This window comes from Nematolebias whitei, chromosome 3 (genome assembly GCF_014905685.2).
Source record: "Nematolebias whitei isolate Nwh7 chromosome 3, NemWhi1, whole genome shotgun sequence".
Taxonomy (NCBI): domain Eukaryota; kingdom Metazoa; phylum Chordata; class Actinopteri; order Cyprinodontiformes; family Rivulidae; genus Nematolebias; species Nematolebias whitei.
This window is the reverse complement of record NC_056500.1, coordinates 10,233,259-10,254,377: the sequence shown is the minus strand read 5'-3', so window position 1 is coordinate 10,254,377 and position 21,119 is coordinate 10,233,259. Positions and strand designations below refer to the sequence as shown.

The 21,119-nt window shown below is 39.3% G+C and overlaps 1 protein-coding gene across 1 annotated transcript in view; it reads right to left on the bottom strand.

The window, feature by feature from the left end:
* Positions 1 to 21,119, bottom strand: part of nek7 (NIMA-related kinase 7) — an 80,056-nt gene that overhangs the window by 2,691 nt on the left and 56,246 nt on the right. The window contains exons 8-9 of the mRNA XM_037697975.1: positions 14,629 to 14,723; positions 1,343 to 1,456 (exon numbers count right to left, since the gene is read on the bottom strand). Coding sequence (XP_037553903.1) covers positions 1,343 to 1,456; positions 14,629 to 14,723 — 209 coding nt within the window. The remainder of the gene's footprint in view (positions 1 to 1,342; positions 1,457 to 14,628; positions 14,724 to 21,119) is intronic.

Sequence of the window (21,119 nt, the reverse complement as noted above, 5' to 3'; positions counted from 1 at the left end):
TATTCTTTACCCCATTTTAATTTCTGGGCCGCAGAGAGGCTGGTGCCCTCCAGAGTCATTGTGCGAGAGGTGGGGTACACCCTGTACAAGTCGACTGATACTGGGACTATTCAATTAGCTTAATGCTAACAACAACAACAAAAAGACAAACTTTTCCCAGAGGAAGTTAAGCTTAACAGAGGTTGTGCCATGTTGGGTTTGTTCTCCTTCTTTGGACATAAACTATGAAATAAATACTTGATTAAGGCCTTCGAGATAAAAAAAAAAAAAAAAAAGCCTGCTGCCACTGGGTTGACATAAAGCAGAATCATAAATTTTGCAGGTTTAAATAAACTACTATTAGACCCTCGTACAGGATTTTTTTAAAAAGGGTAAAAATACACAAAAATCCATCGAGTTTTTAATTGAATGATTTGCAAAAAAACCCAGGTAATTTTATGTTTATTCAATGAAAGTTAGTTGCGACCTGTTTGATATCAAACACAGAAATATTAGCCATTGAGGATGCCAGGGTTGTAAAATAGATTTTTTTTAAATATTATTTGTTTGTTTTAAAAAGACTCTTCCTGGACAAACAACTCACCACTTAGTTAAAGAAGTATTGCACGTTTCAATTGAGAATGAAACATGAATGTTTGCAGAAGAAAAACACAAACAAACAAATCCAATGACTCAAAAACGGCTCCAACGTGCCTATAATAAGAGACAGAGTTCATGCAAAGACCTCTGCAATGCATCTGTGTGAATGTCTAATCAGTGTCAGGGGCTTTTAGTGCTCGGGCACTTTTCTAAAAACATTTAGAAGAAAAAGACAGAAAAAAGCCACCCACACAAAGGCCGCATGCAAACACAAAGACACGCAGATTCATACGCATGTCACCGGTAATCAGCAATAAGAATAAATTTAACCAAAGCCCGACTAAATTACAGTTTTGTGTAAGGATAAGTCTTCACAGAATTGCAGGAGATGATTAATTGAGGGAAACAAGACACTCTAGCCCACTTGACAAGCATGACCACATGCTTTTGATGTGCTTTTAATTTTAAATGTTAAAATCATAGCCAGTCTTTTAATCAGGGTAACATCATACTGTACTGTAGGACAGACAGATAGGTGGATCTTACCAACTTTAAAAAAAAGCAACATTTTTATGAGAGGGGGGAAAAAAATCAGGCAAGTGGAATAAACAAAGAGAGGCCGAGTCTCTGCTTTAAACAAGCGGTAGTTTCTGCTTCAGTGTTCAGAAATCGATACGAGTGGCTTCTGTTCCAAACAAAAAATCAAGTCCACTGTTTTGTCCAACAGCTGTAAAAGGCAGCTGCTAACACTACTAGTACTTACCTCTTCTGAGTAGTGATCTGATGGAAGAGGGGGGTAGTCACACTGTTCTATCTTCTTGCAAAGGGAGTAGAGGTTCATCTTATCCCCATAGAAGGGACTCTGTAAGGCTGCCATCTGAAGTGCAGAGATGTAAAGAAACAAGCCAGAGACATATAGAGAGAGAGGGGATAAAGACAAGGAGATGGTGAGAGACTACAAAGACAACAAGGAAGTAAAACACTCAAACTCTCAACAGGTGGTTGCACAGAAGAAGCTGCACTGTGTTAAAATCAGAGTCTGCTCAGCTAACTGCTCCTGAGGAGGAAGACTAAAAGCAGGACGTGTGAAAGACAATCAATCAACCTTTATTTATACAGGTAAATCCCATTGAGCCTCGAGGACTCATTTACAAGAGAGACCTGACAACAAGTCAGTTGGTATGTTTACATGGACATAAGTAACCGGATCAAATGGCCGGTCGGAATAAAAGTGTGTCATGTAAACGCTCCGTTCGGGTTATTTTTTGTGTATTCGGCGTGATCCGTTATAATTTCTGATCAGAACGAAACGGGTGGTTTACGCCGATCCGAAACCCGATCGGTGCGCATGTAAACGCTTGATCTGTTCATTTTTATCTGATGGTGAAAAACTGACCTGACTGCGCATGTGCGACTTTGCCATTTCCGCCTGGCTAACGCTAATAATATTAGCATGTCAGGGAAGTAAAACTGGTCGGTGAGCGACACAACATTTCTACTAGAAACTTTTAAAGAGCTCAAAATGATTTCTATTACCTGTAGCTCAGTCAGGGAGTGCAATAACGTCTCCAACATCATTAAAACCTGTCGCGGGTCCATTTTGGGTGCTCAGGTTTGTTTACGTTCACCCGGAAGTAGAACTTCTTCTTCGGTGGTTTTTTAAGGAGAGTTTACCACACTGCGCATGTCAGTACTGCTGTTCAGAACAAAGCCCGCTGCATGTAAACGCTCATCATGAACTGATTGTGCCCATGTAAACAACACATTTGAATTATTCAAACAGAACACATTTCAATCCGGTCAGAGAATTCTGCGCATGTAAACATAGCTAATGTGTCTAAGGTTTTTGGTGCATGTCATATCCATTCCCTCAGACGAAATGTTTCAACAAGAAGAATCCGTCCAGAGGACCTGATTTTATTTTGTTGGATTTGTCTACCTGGATTACTGAGCATCCATCAGGATGTATCCATTGTTACTTTTCTTTAACAATCCAATAATGGTCAGTCAGGTCATCTGGACAGTTTCGTTTTTGTGGAAAGACGTTTCGCCCTCTATCCGGAGGGCTTCATCAGTCTGAGGAGTCCCAAGCAAACTGTTTTTCCCCACGAAGCAGTACACTCCTTTAGTGGACCAATCAGTCCACAAAAAAATTTGTCTCATCACAAAAAGTCTTTCCACAAAAAAGAAACTGTCCAGATGACCTGACTGACCATTATTGGATTTTGTACCTGGATGATTGAGCATAAACTTTGATTTTCTTTGACAACATTTGTTTCTCTTCTAGTTTGCCGGCCATTTCTTAAAACTGTAAAACTATAAATTCAAATAAGAAGCATGATAACAGCTGAAAACAAAGCGTGAGACAAGAGGGTTAAAGGACAGAAGAGTCATTTGGCTTGCTGGGGCAACACGGTAACTATTTTTCAAACGGAAGAGGGGATAAAAGGAGGGATAAAACATGGAAAATTTGATCGAGTGAAAACAGGTCAAGCTGCTACTGTAAAAATTAAAAATTTGAACTTTTTTAAGACTCTTGACTGATTAAATTAGTTATGATAAAGGAAACATGCAAACAATAAACCTGCAGTAGTTCTGCACAACAGACTGAGTTTTGTTTTAAGGCATTATTAACGTTCTCAAACACAACAAAAGATGATAATTCATTTTTTTAAAGGAGGTAGTCTCAATCATCATTAAGGATAAAGAAGGATTTAGGTCCTCCATAGGTTCTATGTCCTTGCAAGACATCCTTTATGCTTTTATTCAATTTCAGTTTATTTCATTAAGTATGTTAAGGTGTTTCATACTTTCAAATGTCTATAAACAAATACACATGCTGCTGTTTACGACACAGAACCGAAAGTTTCTTCTCTATGGGAAAACAAACTTTATACTAATTTGTAATCAATTATAACTTTTGGCTTGTTTCCTTCACTACTTTTATCTGCAGGGTTCCCTGTCTTAGGATATAAACTTGAAAAGTTTCAATTTGATCTTGATGAGTGCTTCTGAACCAAGGATGTGTTGATAATTGAGGGGGCGATAAACTGGAAAGAGAAGCTATACCAAGGAAAAAATAATCACAGGTTTATCGGTGGGCAGATGAGATTTAACACATTATTTCCTCAACTATTTTTCAGCTGTCCCAGTATTGTTTTGGAGGGACTACACTGTGTTTGACAACCTGTTAATTGGTGGTGTGAAACCAGGCAAAATAAAAGTCTCCACAGAGGAATCCAAATGGATTTTTAAATACATCAGCTTACAGAAAAAAGTGCCATATTTTATACTTTGAGGAAATATTTATGTAATTGCAGGACACATAAGAAAATATGGCTGTAAATCAGAGAAATGAAGCATCTGGAGCAGATACCTGGACTTGGGGTTTAAATTCTTTCAAAATAGTTGTCTCTTCAGCAGAAATCCCCACCAAAAAAACTTTCATCAAAGACTTAGCAACTATCTTACGCCAGAATACTTATATTTTATGCAGAATACTTAAAAAAAACAAAAAAAAAAACAGTGCCTACCATATCACTCACCATCTCGCCTAAAAATCAAGACCCAGTTCAAGCTAAAACAAATACCGTCCAGACTGTGAACTACTTCACTTTGCTGTGAGTAGCCACAAGACTAACCTTCCACGTCCCAAAAAGTCATCACCAATTTGAATGCAGCTTCATTACTTCAGCATTCATTGACAGATGTGTCAAACAATGATGGAGCAAAGACTGAAAAACATTTTTCTATGGAGCAGACTGTGACAGGGTCTCTGTCAGAACTTCCAGCGGGAGGTCAAGATGACAACAGCAGAATCTCAGTGAGCCATCTCTCGCCTGGACACAATTAACCATCATGTATCCATCAATACTCAGAAGCAAACAGACACATTAACGCACGACAACCTGACAATTACACAACAAGATTAGGAAAATGAATTGGCTCGACTAAGGGTGGAACAGCGGGCGGTTTGACAGTGATGAGAAGTGTTTGGAAATGTGAATTGCCCGTAATTGTATTTTTGTTGACACATACATTAGTCAAGGAGCATCATATCTGTGGCCTCAGATACCAAACCTGACTCCACCATGTTTGAGACGATTTATGGCCATTTTCACTAGAGTGACAATTTAAAACAGGAGCACTGTGTGTTCATCAAAATTCACACGGACTGCAGTCGTTTTCAGAAATGTGCAGTTTTATACTCAGGCCAAATACATCTAACCATGGCTCTTAATTCAGAATCACAAAGGGTAGTGGTTAAAGCAACCCACTTCAACAATAAAAACTTCAACAAGTCAACACTCCATTAGTGTGACCATTTTTTTTGTGCCATACATCATGTGAAAGCAGTTATTAAACCTGCAACAGGCTTTGACCTACTGCGTTTTTAGGCATATATAGGAAGATGGCTGATCCGCTGCAGCCATATGTCCCACACTCTGAGGTCAGCAGACCAGATGCTTTTATTGGTTCCAGGAAATCATTTTAAGCTCAGAGGTGACAGGATTTTCTCTGCTGCAGGTCCAAAACTGTGGAATGAGTTACCACCACATGTCAGACAGGCTCACGCTCTCACTGTTCTTAAGTCTCGTTTAAAAACTCAATTTGTTTCCCTGGATTTTGACACTGTGTGAGTTGATTTTAACTTGTCTGTATTCTATAATGTTAGCCATTTAGTTCTTATCTTTACCTATTTGGATCTATGTTTTTTAATCCTGTGTCCTTTGCTTGTTATACGTTTTTGCTGTACAGCACTTTGGCTGGACTTGTTGCTGCTTTTAAGTGCTTTATAAATAAAGTGGTATGGAAGAAGTGGGTAAAAAACAAAAGGATGAATGGATGTTATGGTATGGTAAGAATAGTAATACCAAACCAAAAATACAGGTATATTATCAAATTTAACATTAGTGGAAAACATTCAACTGGACATTAAAATTTACTAAAGTTAAGCTTTTTTTTTTTTGCTTCTTAAGAACCACTGACAATGACACCAAACATAGTGCAGAGTGCAACAAACCAAACATTGCAATGGTTTGTGGTGAAGACATTTTTACCAGAGGAATACATTTTACATGTGTGAGGTCTTTTGCAAGTGTAGCTTGTACCCAGATTCATATATTTTAAAGGCTAGAAAGTCCTTCCTTTCACCTTTAATCACCAAAAAAAAAAAAAAAAAAAAAAATCAAGACATCTGTATCCCCCAGTGTGAATGTTCACAAGGTAGGGGTAGGTCTAAGATGTAGGGGGGAGAGAGTGAAATGACATTCAACTCTCATTTCAGTATGACTTCTGAAATGTTTAAAATGTTCTAAAAACACATTTGTTTCAGAAAATAAAAAGCCGTTTCATATATTACACAAGATTTTTAATTGGCAGTGATTCAATGCATGCTTTTATATCAAAAACAAAAGTGCATTTTTCTAAACAAATGGGCTTTGATAAATTACTAGACTCACTTTCTATCAAACACAAGACACACGCACGCAGTGCACATTACTCAATTTTCAAAGCCATCAATACCTCATGGAGATAGAAGAAGGCTGTTCACGTTAACAACCTGACACATCACAAATAATGACTGACCTTCATTAACAAAATCCATTTACAACCTTTTCATTGGCATATTTGGATTAATCCTTTTCTTATGAGATGCAGTACCATAAATAATACTGCATCTCTTGCAATGAACTAGTCCAGTAATGGAGCCATTCACTGCAGCCTGTAAACCAGAACAGAAAAACAGAAAGCTCAAGTGTTTCTCATCAGTAATTAGACAAAGACGTCTTGCGCTTTTACTTTGGAAGAAAATCACAACAACCATGACGACAGCTCTAACATGTAGAAAAAAGCGGAGAATCATTTGGACTCTTCCTCAGCTCACTTTCTTTGAAGAAAAGGTTTATTGCTATAAAACTATTTCAGCATCTTGGAGAGAACCGTGTGGAAAAAATGCTCCTAATTGCTTTGTAACAAACCAACACACCGTGTATGTTTTGAGGTGTCTAAAGTACTACTGCGCTCCAAAAAGCCCCTGTTTTTTTAGGAAACCAGAAGGGGGGAAGGAAAGAGTGAGACAGAAACGGAGAAGAAAAAAATAATAAAACACAGGCAACTGCAGACACCAGGAGGCAAAGGGTTAAACAAGACCCCCTCGTATTTTCATGCATCTTCTGCTTTTGACAGATGAAAAATGTCAACTGTCCTGTTTGTATTTGCGAGTTTTTGCACTATTCATCTGCTTCATTAGTGCCTGCTGCTCCTAGCCCCTGACAGCTGCCGGCCCCCTGCTCTCAGTGTGTACACGCACACATACACACAAGCTTAAAGATGCATATCCACACACACAAATACACACATACAGAAAAATGCACACTTGCTCCTTTCTTCAGCCTGTGTCGTTGCAGCGGTTTAGATGATTGACTCACTCTCTGACCTCTGAGGCCTCCGTGTATGTGTGCAGAAGTGTGTGTGCGCCTCTCTGTTGGCGAATGTGTGTGTATATGGTTCATTGATATTCGAGAGAGACACACTGCACACACGCATGCCTGCTGTCTGTCTGAGGGGTGTGAGCTGCTGGTGGCAGAACGCACGCACACACACATACACATATGTCACTCCTACACTTTAATCTAATGCATCACAACTAAAACCTAACCCGTAACCACCAGCTAAACCTGAACACACACATTTAATCTGGTCCTAAAACCAAGTCTAAACCCTCGGAGTAGCCGTTCATTACGATACCAACAGTGGCTATTTGTTCAAAGCTGAACTCCTCCCATATGAGCAGGCCATGGAGTCAGAACAATGTCAACAATTGCCAAAGTTTTTAGAATAAGCATAGATAATTGAAGTAAATCTGAGTGCAAACGATCCATTTCACTGTGAAAAAATATGAAAATCAGCCGAAACTAGGGATGCACGATATTGGATTTTTGGCCGATATCAGATATGCCGATATGTTAAAACTTATTCGGCCGATAACCAATACAGATATTTTTAATATACTTTCCTTTGTCAGAACATAGCCCTCTTATTTAGGCTTATTTTCTACAAAAAATGTGCAACAGCTGTAAGAGCTGGTGACATATATTCAGTAACAACCATATGAAATGCACATCACTTTTACTTATATTAAATGAGAAGTGTTAAATGTTATTTATTAGTATTAGTCACCTACGATACTGTCTCACCTGTGGAGGCTTGTTCCAGGTTCCTAGCTGCAGTGTGGGATCCTCTGCACTCCTGTGCATGAAGGACAGCCTTTTTAAGTTCAAAGTTTTTGTCTATCCATTGTGCCGTAAGACTAATCATGCTAACGAGGCTAACACTCGACGTCCAAATGTCTGTGGTAAAACTCACCCAAGTGCTATCGGCTATTAGCTTCTCAATGACGTCGGAAATGACGGTTTGTAACTCGAGTAAGGCTACGTCAGAAAAATCTCTCTGACTGGGGACGATGTAGTGAGGCTCAACGTAGTCCAAAAATCTTTGGAATCCGATATCCTCAGAAAAAAAAATCTTCCACGCCGCCGACATTTTGACTTCCTCTCCGCCGTGATCAGATCAGGTAGGTGCGCGTGACTGGCACGGCAGGCATACTTGTCACCAGGTTGTCATACAAAAACAGCATATTTTACATCTGTGATTATTTTGATGTAATAGCCAATGTCCGATACTTAACTTTAATGCTAATATTGGCCAATACAGATACCATGCCGATAATATTGTGCATCCCAACCTGAAACAGCTGCACAAAGAGTAAGCATAGAGCAACAACCAACATTATAAAAAATCCAATGAAGTACAGTCAGGTCGTCTGGACGGTTTCTTTTTTTTTGCTGTTGAGACGTTTCGCCCTTCATCCAAAGGACTTTATCAGTCTGGGGAGATACAACAAACTGAGTCCCACAAGCAGCACACCCACATAGTGGACCAACCAGTTTGCTGGTGATAAGATGGTTTCTGGGGACCGCCCTCTCCCCCGTCAACTCCTTTGAGGCAGCCAAAGCCAAAGTGGTTCAAAACATCAAAGTTCATGCTCAATAATCGAGGTAAAAAAATACAACAAAGTACAGTCATGTCATCTGGATGGTTTCTTATTGTTATTATAGCAAATACTGGTGAAGCAGGAGAAAATGTTCTTCTCTACCAGCGAAGCCAGCAAGTACAAAGCTCGTTAAAAAAACTGCTTTCGTCACTTGTAAGTGACGATTTAGGTCAAAAGCATGGTTCTGTTTTCTCTAACCTAAAAGCCTGGGTACATTTTATCATGGCTCCACAATGTCCCCCCAGAAGACAAGGGGCGGCTGTGGCTGAGTGGTTAGAGCAGTCGTCCTCCAATGCGAGAGTTGGGGGTTCGAATCCACCAGCAGTCACATGTCGAAGTGTCCCTGGGCAAGACACTGAACCCCTCAACGCCTCTGATGTGTGTCCCATCGGTGTATGAATGTGATAAAGCTCTGATTAGTCTCTTTAGAATGATTTGTTCAATTAGCTTTGTAGAGATCTAGTAGAGTGCTGTATGAATGGGTAAATGAGGACACAGATTGTAGTGTAAAGCGCTTTGAGTATCTTGAAATAAGATAGAAAGGCGCTATACAAGTACAGTCCATTTACCATTTATAAGCACGAGAAATCCTGATGTTTTTTACACAACAATTGTGTTAAAAAAATGGTGAGAAATCACCTAAACTTATTTTCTTTTTCTTTTTTGAACAGACAGCTAAACTAGCGCATTATCGCCCCTATTAGACTGTAGTGAAAACTGAGTGGAAAACAATTCTATTGCAATCCAACAACAGGATGGCTTTGAGTGTTTGTTTGGAAGTCCAAAGTGGTTTGACTACAAAAACATGGTAAGTGTGTTTATGACAGATTTGGTCTGACCAAAAGGGATGTATCTCAAACAAATCATTTAAAAGTGAGCATTGGGGAAACGGGTCTCACCTACAAAAAACATTTTTATTCCTTTTTCTCATAAACACACACATGTAAAAAGACACTGTCTCTTGTCTGTCTTTTTTTTTTTTTTTAGCCCGACTGGCCAAGTTACGCTCCCCCCAGCTTGAGCATGCATCAGGATATGTAAAGCTAGCATTGCTGTATGTCTTAAATGTCTAGATGGGCCTTCCATTTTAATTAACATCGATACCAGTTTCTGACTCCAGTTTCTCTCCCTGTACGCCAATTAGAAGGAGCTATGAAAAGCAACCATACCCCCCCACAACAAGCACCCCCCCCCCCCCCCCCCCCCCCCCCCCCAGTCATCCCTGGAGTCTCAACATCCTGGGACTAAGGGGCTTCTTGCAGCTTCTCACTTACTCATTTAAAAACACACATATTAAATTAATGACACATCAAAATAAACACCTACATGTTTATATGAATAGATGTAAAGTACATGCAGTATGTGTTTTTTTTCACCCCTAACAAATACATACACACACTGAAATCTACACATGTACAAAGTGTGGTTTTTAAGTGCTGCGTGAGTCTTTATGATGATATATTAATCAAAGTAATATGTCACAATACAGGGACAGTCATTAGACATAAATCTACACCCAGTGGAGTGATCGCTGCCTTAGTTCAACACCCTAAAAAGAGAAAAAGAAAGGAAGAAAGAAACGGAGGAGTGAGTTGAAAGCATCAAATTGTTAGTGGGAGGAACCTTTGAAGAATTTGTTTCAAAAATATGTTCTCATGCCAATCTCACTGTAGCTGCACCGAGTGGAGATATTTGAAATCTGAAACTTAACATCTTTGGAAATTAACTTTTGGTAGAAAAGAAGAAAACTCCAACGCCGCGAGATGATCTCCTTCTATGGGTTAAAACGATCAAATGGACTTAAGTGTAACAAAAACTTTTTTTTGAGCAGGAAAAGTAATGCATGTTAAGAACAGATCAATTAAAAAACACTTAAAAAAAAGGCTAGAAAAGCTGAATACAAAATAAATAGTTTAACAGCAATAAACTGACACTAGTTATTCATATTCATTCTGCAAGTTGGGAAAATCGTTTTAAGAACTATACAAAGAAATAGCCACAGGGGCAGCTCGTCATATGCAAACACCAGATGCTGAGAACCCAGCTTTTTGGGGTCTCATAAAACCAAGAGCAAAAACAAGATGGGATGAATGGAATTAGGCGGGAAGCATAAACACAGTCAGAGGTATGGATGGCTGGGCTCCATACAGGAAGGAGACACGTTCCCGTAAAGCTATTCATGATATAATCCTCCTGTGAGCTTTTACCAAACACAGCGACCACAACATGTCTGTACAAGCAAACAAGATGTGTGTCGCGCGCACACACACACACACACACGTGCACGTGTCTGTGTGTAAAATTCAAATACAGGGTGGTTTTGATTGTAAGCAGAGGGAGAGAGAACTATGAGACTGCTGCCTCATTCATTGGCATGTGACCAAACCTATGATTTTCTTTACTGGTCCTTATGGGAGACAACCTGACCAGCATCCCTGTTTACCACGCTGTAGTGGGTTTGGGTGAAGGGCAGAGAACAGGGTCAGGGAATGTAATGAGGTTGGACATGAAGAAAAAGGGATCAAACAGAATGGGAGATGAAGATGGACGCAGATACAATGACCAGGTATTGACTGGCAGACCCTTCGGACCTTAACTCAACCCCGGGGCATAAGAATGAAAAATGCAGGTTCTCTCAAATGGAGCCGCTTCATACATAAGGAACGAAACTCCTAGAGATACAAACGTACACGCTCATAAATGAGAAAACACACCACAAAAAAATAAAATAAAATAAAATTCCAGCACAATCCTTATCCCCTACTGTATTTTCGGAGTGAAATCAATGCGAAACAAAGGGATCAGACGTGGGTTTCTATGTGAATTCCATTTGCCTGAAGGTTAAGTAAGGAAAAGAGAGGCATATAGAATGGGAACAGTGCCGAAGTTAGAGTAGAACAGAGAGGAACGGAGAAGAAAGTTCTGAGAAAGAAAAGGTTTTCTGACTTTGAATGTACAATGGAGCCCTCTTACCAAGAAAAGAGGAAAACATGAGCGTGTTCTACAAAGAGAATATGCATGGGGTGTGGCGAGTACTGCTCTGGTAGCAATATGATTGTAAAATCTTTATCTCCACAGGCTTCTTGCAAGACTCACCTTGACCTGATGACTGGAGTTCTGTCTTTGCTCTCGTACCTGTAACTATTTCTCTCTGAACAAGAATCCCTTATTTTTCTCTTTGCTACAGCAAAACCCAATCTTGCTTTTTGTTTTTCTCCCTATCACCTCCTTCCCCTCTCTAGCCTTTTTCTCTCGTTTCACTTCACGCTTATGCAACTTGTTTTCCTTATGGCGTAACCTCTTTCTTGTTTTCGATATAAACTCCTAAACTTGTTCACCCTGCATCTTCATTCTTTGCCTTTTAACCTCCTCTGGAAGCAACAAGTCGTGTATTTTTATCACTTTTGTTTCTCTACTTTCCCCTTTTGTCTCTAGTCTCCATTTTACGGTCATCCTGTTTAGTCCACACTGTGATAGTAAAATATGTAAAATATTGGTAAAGGAAATTGTGATGCGATATAAACATTTCTGGTCCAAATTGAAAAGCATTGTCAATGAAATCATGATGAGTACGATACTTAATCACACTGGCACAATGTAACACATAGGCCTGTTGCGATAAACAATAAATCGATTAATCGCATGATAAATGAAAATTATCAACCTCGTTTTCATTTATCGGCTTTATCGTTAAAGCGGGTGTGTCTCGCTTTCTACTGAAGACACGGCTCAACTCCAGTGCTCTTCACTGACCCCTCCCTTTCTCTTTAAAATCAGTTTTAACCGTCCAAAATCACGTTTTTGGATCGTAAAAAACAGCTAAGCTGAGAAGCTAAGCTACGAGCTAAGCTAACAGGCCAACCTCAGGGGAAAAAACATCCGTCTTGTCGAAGCTCCAAAATCTACGATCGAAACCCGTGCCTTCGTCTAAAAAGTTGTTTCTCTGCAAAAAGGAGCCGAGAACTTGTTTACTGATTTTTTATTAAAAGCTTTGTGTGAAAAATGCTATGCTAAACAGCTCAAACCACACAGAGCGTCCGCCATTTTGAGAAAAGAAAAACAGGAAGGAGAGACAGTCCATGTCACGTCAAGGGGCCTCCCTCCCATTTTTCTTAAAGAGACTCGCTGCTCGCTCCCTCACTATCCATCTTTCGGTTCAAACTGTCTTACAGTGTCATCCGGTGGTCAAAAAAAGGCACTACACAAAATTAACCAACATTTCTTCTTAAATTTGACATTACTACTTATTGCCAAATTTCAAACAATACTATCGTTTATCGCAATAATTTCTGAGACAATCGCCCAGCAAAATGTGTTATTGTGACAGGCCTTGTAAAACAGTCATTAAATAAAAAATGACAAAAGTTCATTTGGGTCATAATGTCAGATAATTTATCAGACTACTGATCAAAATACTAAAACCAGACTCATTAAAAGCCAAACCCAACTAATTTTTTTATTTTTTTTATGAGCTCATCACAAAAAAGCTGTCAAGACTGCTATAATTATTAAATGAAGCTTGCAAAACTATGCAACACAACTAAAAACAGTTATAAATAACAGGGTTCATTCAACGCACACAAAACACACTAACATCATCCACCATTTTCAGCAATGCATTATGGTTAACTAACTAGAATGAAGGCCTGAGGTCTCTGAGTGACCATGAGCTCAAACTTTCTCTCCACCTCTTTACCTGAAACGCTGCAAAAAAAAAAAAAAGGGGGTATCTAGTGGCACATTGACGTGCAGCTCAAAGAATCATCAACTCATAAAAGTAGGAAATAATTAAAGGACAATGCACACATTTCCTTAGCTCAGAGGTTCTCAAACTTTTGGGGTTCAGGGACCCCTTACAGGGGAGAAAAAGATTCAGAGACCCCCTCATAACCCTAATGTTTATTAAATAATTTTATTTAATTTGTCTCTTTAAGGCAATGAAAATACTTTTGTAACATGAATACTTAATACTTACAATTTACTTCAGACAATTTTTATATTTTTAAGCATGGGGTATTTTTCCATTCAAGACACACTTAATTAACAAAATTTTTTATTTTCAACTTCCAAAAATTACAGTTTTGAGAAAATTCACAGTATCAAAAACCACTTTAAAACTTTACCTATTTGCATAATGAACATAAATGTATTGCCGCTTCTTTAAATTATTACAGAAAACTCTTTACATAAAACTGAACAGATTCATAACGGCAGTAGTCATTCCAAGAAACAGGGCTTCTGAAATCTTGAATAAAGTAGATGTGATTTCCTGCATTTTGGTGTATTTTAACAGGTTGTTAAACATCTAAATGATTGTAAAAAAATATTTTTTTTTTTTGCGGACCCCCCAAGCACCAGCTTGTGGACCCCTAGGGGTCCGAGGACCCCAGTTTGAGAACCATGCGTTAGCTGACAATGTGTTTCATTGAGGGAATGTAAAAGTTGACAAGGAGCAACAAAGAGTGACTGCTGTCATCAGTGTCTATCAATGTTCTGCTTCCTTCCTCTTTGTTCCCTCTGCTGTGTGGTCTGTAATCACAGGGGTTTACAAAGGGCCCTGCAGTGTTTTGCTCTTGACTAATCAAACTAGTCAGTGTCACAGGGCAGCCTTATCTAAAACACATGGCCATGTCAGTTCTCTTCATTCCCCAGCTTTTCAATGCTTAGCAGGTTCCCCGTTTGCACAACGTCTAGTCAAAGAGTCTTACGGCCTCAGCTCAGATAGAACATTTACAAAGATCAGCATATGAATTAAAAATAAAAGTACACTTTTTTTTTTTTTACTTTGCCTCATTACTGATTAAATTAATAATTTAAAATGAATTATAATGCTGGGGGGAAGTCCGCATCTCATTGTAAATATTCGCAGGAAGCTAATAATATGTGTGATTGAGAATGGCTTGTTTGTTTATCTGTGCCTGAACTCATGTTCTCATATCACTCCCACCTTCAACTGCGAGGTGACAGGGTGTGCAGATATTCGAAAAGCTTACCTCGTAGAGGAGGCATCCTAGCGACCAGATGTCAGACTTGAAGTTGTAGCCGTTTTCATGTATCCTCTCTGGTGACATGTAGTAGGGAGTACCCACTGGAACACAAAGGCAGGCAGGAGGGAGGGAAAGGAGAGGAAATGAGGGAAGCAAATGGGGGGGGGGGGGGGGGATAGAAGTAAAGGCAAGAAGAACAAAAAGAAATGGAGGATTAACATTTTGCATTAAAAACTCATATTTTTCCTTTTTTTTTTCCACAAAAGGACATGCATCTAACTGTATATAAAATTATTCTCCATATTTTGCAAGATAGCTACAGAAGGGGCGCCTTAAAAGTGAATTACCTTTGTCAGTTTTAAATGAAGTGAAATAAGAGGATGCATGACTTCGAGATCATCATACATGCCCAAACCACACATGCAATTGTACCAGCATTACAAAGTTAAATACATATGTACAGAAGAAACATTTCCACGCACAAAAAAATACACATAAATCAGTTCTGATTAGAGTGGCTTCGTAATGATCTGAAACAGTAGTCAGAAAATATATCCAGGGAGCAGCGGTGGAGCCTTAAAACCTGGTTCAGTCCTGGTTCTGGTTTTGAAACAAGAATTCAAAACTGCCATGGCGAATGGCAGAGCTCCAGAAAATCAGAGCGTCACCCAACTGGATGCATTGAGGAGCCACAGCTCAGCGTCACATCCATGACACACTGCAGGAAGCGTCGGAGATCTGTCGCTTTCTTAGCCGACTTTGACTGGCTGTTTTTATCATCTGCTTTCTGTTTATTGTGATTTTCCATGTAAAAGTCTTTCAAGCAAATCCAGTAGAGGCTTTTTATTGATCACATATGGTTAAAGGATGGAAATGTTACCAGCAGCCTAACCTGTGCTGAGAATCTCTCTGACTGTACTTATTCCACATCCTCTCAAGCAGCCATGTGAGCGTAGGCTTCTGAAGTAAAAGGGTAACAACTTCACAGTAACATCACTGCAAATGACTGTGTGTATACCTCAGAACTATACTTTTGATTCAAATATTAAAATAGTCACCATCTTTCATCCTTTTCCCTCGTATCATATACTAAACATGTTTGACTTTTCACCAGTCATTGCTTAACGTCGCATATTTTTACTAGAACTGCAGTGTGACCTATGTTATTTCCAAACTAGAATTTAGTTTCTCTACGTGAAAGTTTCCAGGCTTTCAGTCTAATCAAACATGACACCCTCTTCTCTTATGAGGTAATATGAAATGTGGTCAAACTAAATCTTAAATAGACACCGCTGCCCATAGGCAAAAGATACAAGGACTTTCTCTTAATTCAGAAGTGCATGAAGTGGGCTGTATGTAATTGGATTTGATTTACACCGGTTAAATTTGCCCATACAGCTCTCTGTGGTGTCTTTTGTTAGGAATTGGTGATATATAAATTAACCTAATTCTACTGAATGTGCAATAAAGGGGAAATAATAGCCCTTATTCTGTTCATTAGATTCTTCTCTCGAAGCATCAACATTGATTAGAACATTACATTATGACCACCTGATTCTTATTCAATAATTTTTACTTTTATTTGACAAAGCAGCCATAACATGATTCATAGGCTCCACAAGATCTCTAAAGGTCTGCTTAAATATCTACCATCAAGCTATCAGCTTCATCAATATCTTGATTCAGATCTTGAGATGTTAGAGGTCAAATTAACACCACAAATTCATTCCTAAATCATTCCACTGAGTGACTGAGTTACTTATCCTACTCCAGAAGGCTATTGACTCCATTTCTATTAAGTAGTGCACTTTGCCAGCAACGTTGTTTAAAAAGGCAATACCTGTGAGAGTAACTTCTGGAGGGATCATAGAACTAAAACCTATCATCAGACCCCCACCTTAACCCCTCAAATGAAAACTCACAATAATCAACACAGCAGCAGTCGTTCAGGTCACTGTTCTACTTAGTCACGGTCAACTTTTGGCCCCCACATGCAAATGGCCTGAAGATTGCAGACTGAGAACACACTGCAAGAGCATCAGTGGTGTATGTGCTATAATCCAGTCATGAAGCATCACCATTTGGCCTTTATCAGAGCTGCTAAATTCCATTCCTTGTCCTTTTTTTTTTTTTACTTACAGCACTTTACTTTGAAAGGCAGCATCTTCACTTGCTACCTAGTATAGCCTATTCAAAGAAAAACACTATTAGTTGAGTCTAATCAATTTTCAATACATAAAATTTGCATCAGGAAATGGCAAAGGGGGGTGGGTGTTTTTTTTTTATCACGGTAACTGGTAACAGCTTGATGAAAGCTGGGTATGTGAGAACAGCTCTCAAGTGGTACGACCTCTGGAGAAAAGTCAGCTTGTAGAAAAATGGTTGGGAAGAGCCATAAGTGCACAAAGTACTGACATATGCACTCACTGACGAACTCTCCAGAGCTGTTCTGCACATTAGCAGGTTTGAAGCAGCTCAAATATTGTAACTGCCATTAATAAAATTAATTACATAATACACTGCCTGGCCCCCCAAAGAAGTCGCCACCTGGATTTAACTAAGCAAATAGGTACGAGCCTCCTATTGGATAATTACTGCATGGGTGATTATCTTTCAGCGGCCAACAAGCTATTTTACCACAACTGGTGCAATGAGTTGTATCTAATTTCATAAACAACCATGTTGAAAGACACATCGCGTGGTGGTGGAAAAGATGGCGGTCTGTTTGAGAAGGGTCAAATCATTGGCATCAAGCAGAGAAAACATCTAAGGAGATTGCAGAAACTACTAAAATTGGGTTAAGAACTGTCCAACTCATTATTAAAAACTGGAAGGATAGTGGGGACCCATCGTTTTCGAGGAAGAAATGTGGCTGGAAAAAAATCCTGAATGATTGTGATCAGCGATCACTTAAACGTTTGGTGGAATCAAATCATAGAAAAACAACAGTAGCACTCAGGGCTGTGTTCAATAGTGAAAGTAAGAGCATTTCCACATGCACAATGCAAAGGGAACTCAAGGAACTAGGACTGAACAGCTGTGTAGCCTTAAAAAACCACTCATCAGTGAGGCTAACCAGAAAATAAGGCTTAAATTTGCTAGGGAGCATAAAGATTGGACTCTGGAGCAATGGAAGAAGGTCAAGTGGTCTGAGTCCAGATTGACCCTGTTCCAGAGTGATTGGTGCATCAGGGTAAGAAGAGAGGCAGGTGAAGTGATGCACCCATCATGCCTAGTGCCGAGTCATCAATGCAATATCTTGGTGAAAAATTAATTCAACGCTGGATGGAAATAGATCTTGTGACATTTTAGAAGCTTATCGAAACAATGCCACAGTGAATGCATGCCGTAATCAAAGCTAAAGGCGGTCCAACGAAATATTAGTGTGTGACCTTTTCTTTTGGTGGCAACTTTTTTTTTTGGCCAGGCACTGTAATAATAAGGTGTGTGTGTATGTTTGTTTGTGGGTGTGTGTGTGTGTGGGGGGGGGGGGGGGGGGGGTTATTAGACTTGAAGACTACTTGGTCTGAAATGAAACCTAAAGTGCTTAAAATATGGTGAAGATCCAATTGGTTGAAAAAAAAAAAAGCTTTTATCTTTTACGTGTGATTCTGAATAATGAAGTGTTACCTGTCATTCAGAAATAATCAGCATTGGCCAAAAAGAAGTAAAAGAGCAGGCGGAACAATGCAGGGTGCTGGGATTGCTGTTTTAATTGGTTATGAGGCTGGTGTTGTGGTTTATGGGCATTCTTGTCTCTGTCGGTAGGTTTATATAAATATATATATATATATATATATCTGTGTGAGTAAGAGAGAGTTGTGAGGTCTCACAGTGTGGTTTGAACAGGCTCCCCTAACATTCATTATTAGTTGATTAAAAGAATCAGCCCCTCTTGTGCTAATAGTTGCATAAAACGGCAGCAGTGCTCGGCTACAGCTCCTTTAGTGAGCTGAATTAAGGGCACATTATTTATTCATGCAAATAAATTGAAAGCCATGTAGGGATTGATTTCCATTATTGCGAATAGCAATGACAACAATGTTTTCTCTGTACAACGGCGTAAGCGTTGTTGAACGGGAGGTGAGATGCCATAGACTATAAAGAACTCAACACTACTAAGCCCCTGCTGAGCGTACAGTAAAATGAACAAAACCTCGTCTCCTCTGAAATATACGCCTTGATTTGATGCAGCTTCCTTACCAACTTTAAAACTAAAGCTCTTGCAGGAATACTTAAAGGTTTCAGAGGGAGGTTTTATTAATAAGCATTCTCTTATCTGTGCTCCATTACCAATTTTAAACTGCATTACTTTGAACACCTCTCAAAGGCTATTACTGGATTTCTTATTCAGACCCACAGCTGGAGTTTAGAAACCTCTTCTGAAGCAGAAGTCGAGGAAGTAGCAGAGTCAGAATGAACTGGAAAACAAATCATAAGATGTTTGCTGTATTTTCCCCTCATACTTCTGTTTTTTTATATATATTTGAGCCTCTACTTCAAATTTGCCTCTCTACTATCCTCTCTTTTTTCAAATCCCTTTCTTGTCTTTATACTTTATAAGTCATAAATAAAACATCATTATGTGCTCAGCATTACAGATGTTAATTGCACATACATTACATAACTCATAACAGCTAATTGGCAGTAATGGATATTAGATTTGTTCTGCTCTCAACCCAACCAATGCATCCTCAGCACTCCAACGTTGACATTTTGCAGTTTTCTATTGTTTTTCTTTATGAATGCTGACAAAAAAGTTAAAGCAAGCAGGCGCAATTATCTGCCTATGCTTATGTGTGTACGTTCAAACTCATTTGAGTGTGCACATCTCTGTGAAAAGATGCATTTGTACATGAGACAAAAATATAATCTCTCCAAGTGTGTGCTGTGCTACATGGGAAGGAAAAAGTGTGTGTTGGTGTGTGGACTGTGGAGTAGCTGAGTTGAAAGCCTTGGAGCTGACAGCCTGAAAGCCTGGACCTCCATCTCAGCTCCACCACCCAACTCTGTTCAGCTGGGTGGCTGGGCTCATTACGTACCCGTGCATTGCACAGGCTTTAATACACACACAAGAACATTACTCATTGTTCCTGTGTCTAACTTTGTGTGGTCATTCATTGCCGTTTATCCTCATCTGAAACAGAGTAAAACTTTGACCCCAACCTAAACTATTCTTTCTAACCTTACCTTAACAACTAAGTCTGATTAGTAAAAATCTATTTTAAAAAGGTTTTCAAGGATTCAAGATAATTTATTGTCATTTGTATCACATGTGGTACATGAGGTGGAACGAGAAGATATGAAACAAGACAAACGGACTAAAAATACAATAAGCACTAGTATCATAAAAAATAAAAACAATACGCTGAACAGCAGCACAAACGTGAGCAGATGAGCATGAATGAACACAGCAACATGAAACAGATCAGCAGCAACATGAAACAGATCAGCAGCATGATGTGATTTTTCACAGTGATTATTCTGGTTAGAGATTCTTGAGTCTAATAGCCTCAGGGTAGAAGCTGTTCCTCAGTCTAGTGGTTCTACACTTAATGTTCCTCAACCTCCTGCCTGAAGGGAGCGGGGCAAAAAGTGTGCGTGTTGGGTGAGCGGGGTCCTTCACGATGCAGGTGGCCCTCTTCCTGCATCTGGAGGTGTAGATGTCTGTGATGGTGGGGAGGCTGACTGTTTTATAACAATTTATGTAATTTTTCTAATACAGGCTGAAGAAAAACATCTCATGGTCATAAATGGTGTAACACAATTTCACTGCTCTCCCTTCCACTCCTTCATTCTTTCTATCTTTGTCTCCTCTGGTTGTTTTAACCGAGTCATTGTCTCTTCCTACTTAGTTTCAACTAAGATTATTCCATCTTTTCCTTCCTTTTTACTCCTTTAATTTCTTCCATTCCAAACATTACACACTTATCTACCAGTAAATTTGTCATCCATTCTTCTGCATCTTATGCTCCTTTCTTTCTGTGACACACTGCTATCTCCTTTCCTTCACTCTCTCTTTTCTTCTCACATTCTAGTTTTTTTTTTTTTTTTTGTACCTTCTCCATCTTTCTCCCTCACCTCCACCATCATCTTTCCCTGACTAAAAGTCAAAGCACCAGAGGGAGGGACAGCGGGAAGGAGAAGTGACAACAAGTGAGGCACAGAAACAGCAGCCGGAGAGAAGGTGAGGTGACAGAGAAAGACAGAGAAGATCTGCTTTTTGAAAACGCACAGCGAGAAATGTCAAGGGGAAACCCAGAGGGGGGCGGGGGGGAAGAGCATGATTCGCCCTGAGCCCTAGGGTCTCAGGTCATAATAACCCACAGCCATTATCGCATTTTTAAGAAAAACAACCTTAATTATCTGGATATGGTAAAGAAATGTATACAGAATATTGAACAATAGTGGCAAGTTCTCTAAAATATTCTAAGAAAGCATAAAAATATAGTTTTAAACTGCACTTTTAAAGGACAAGGGCACTTATACAGTTTTGA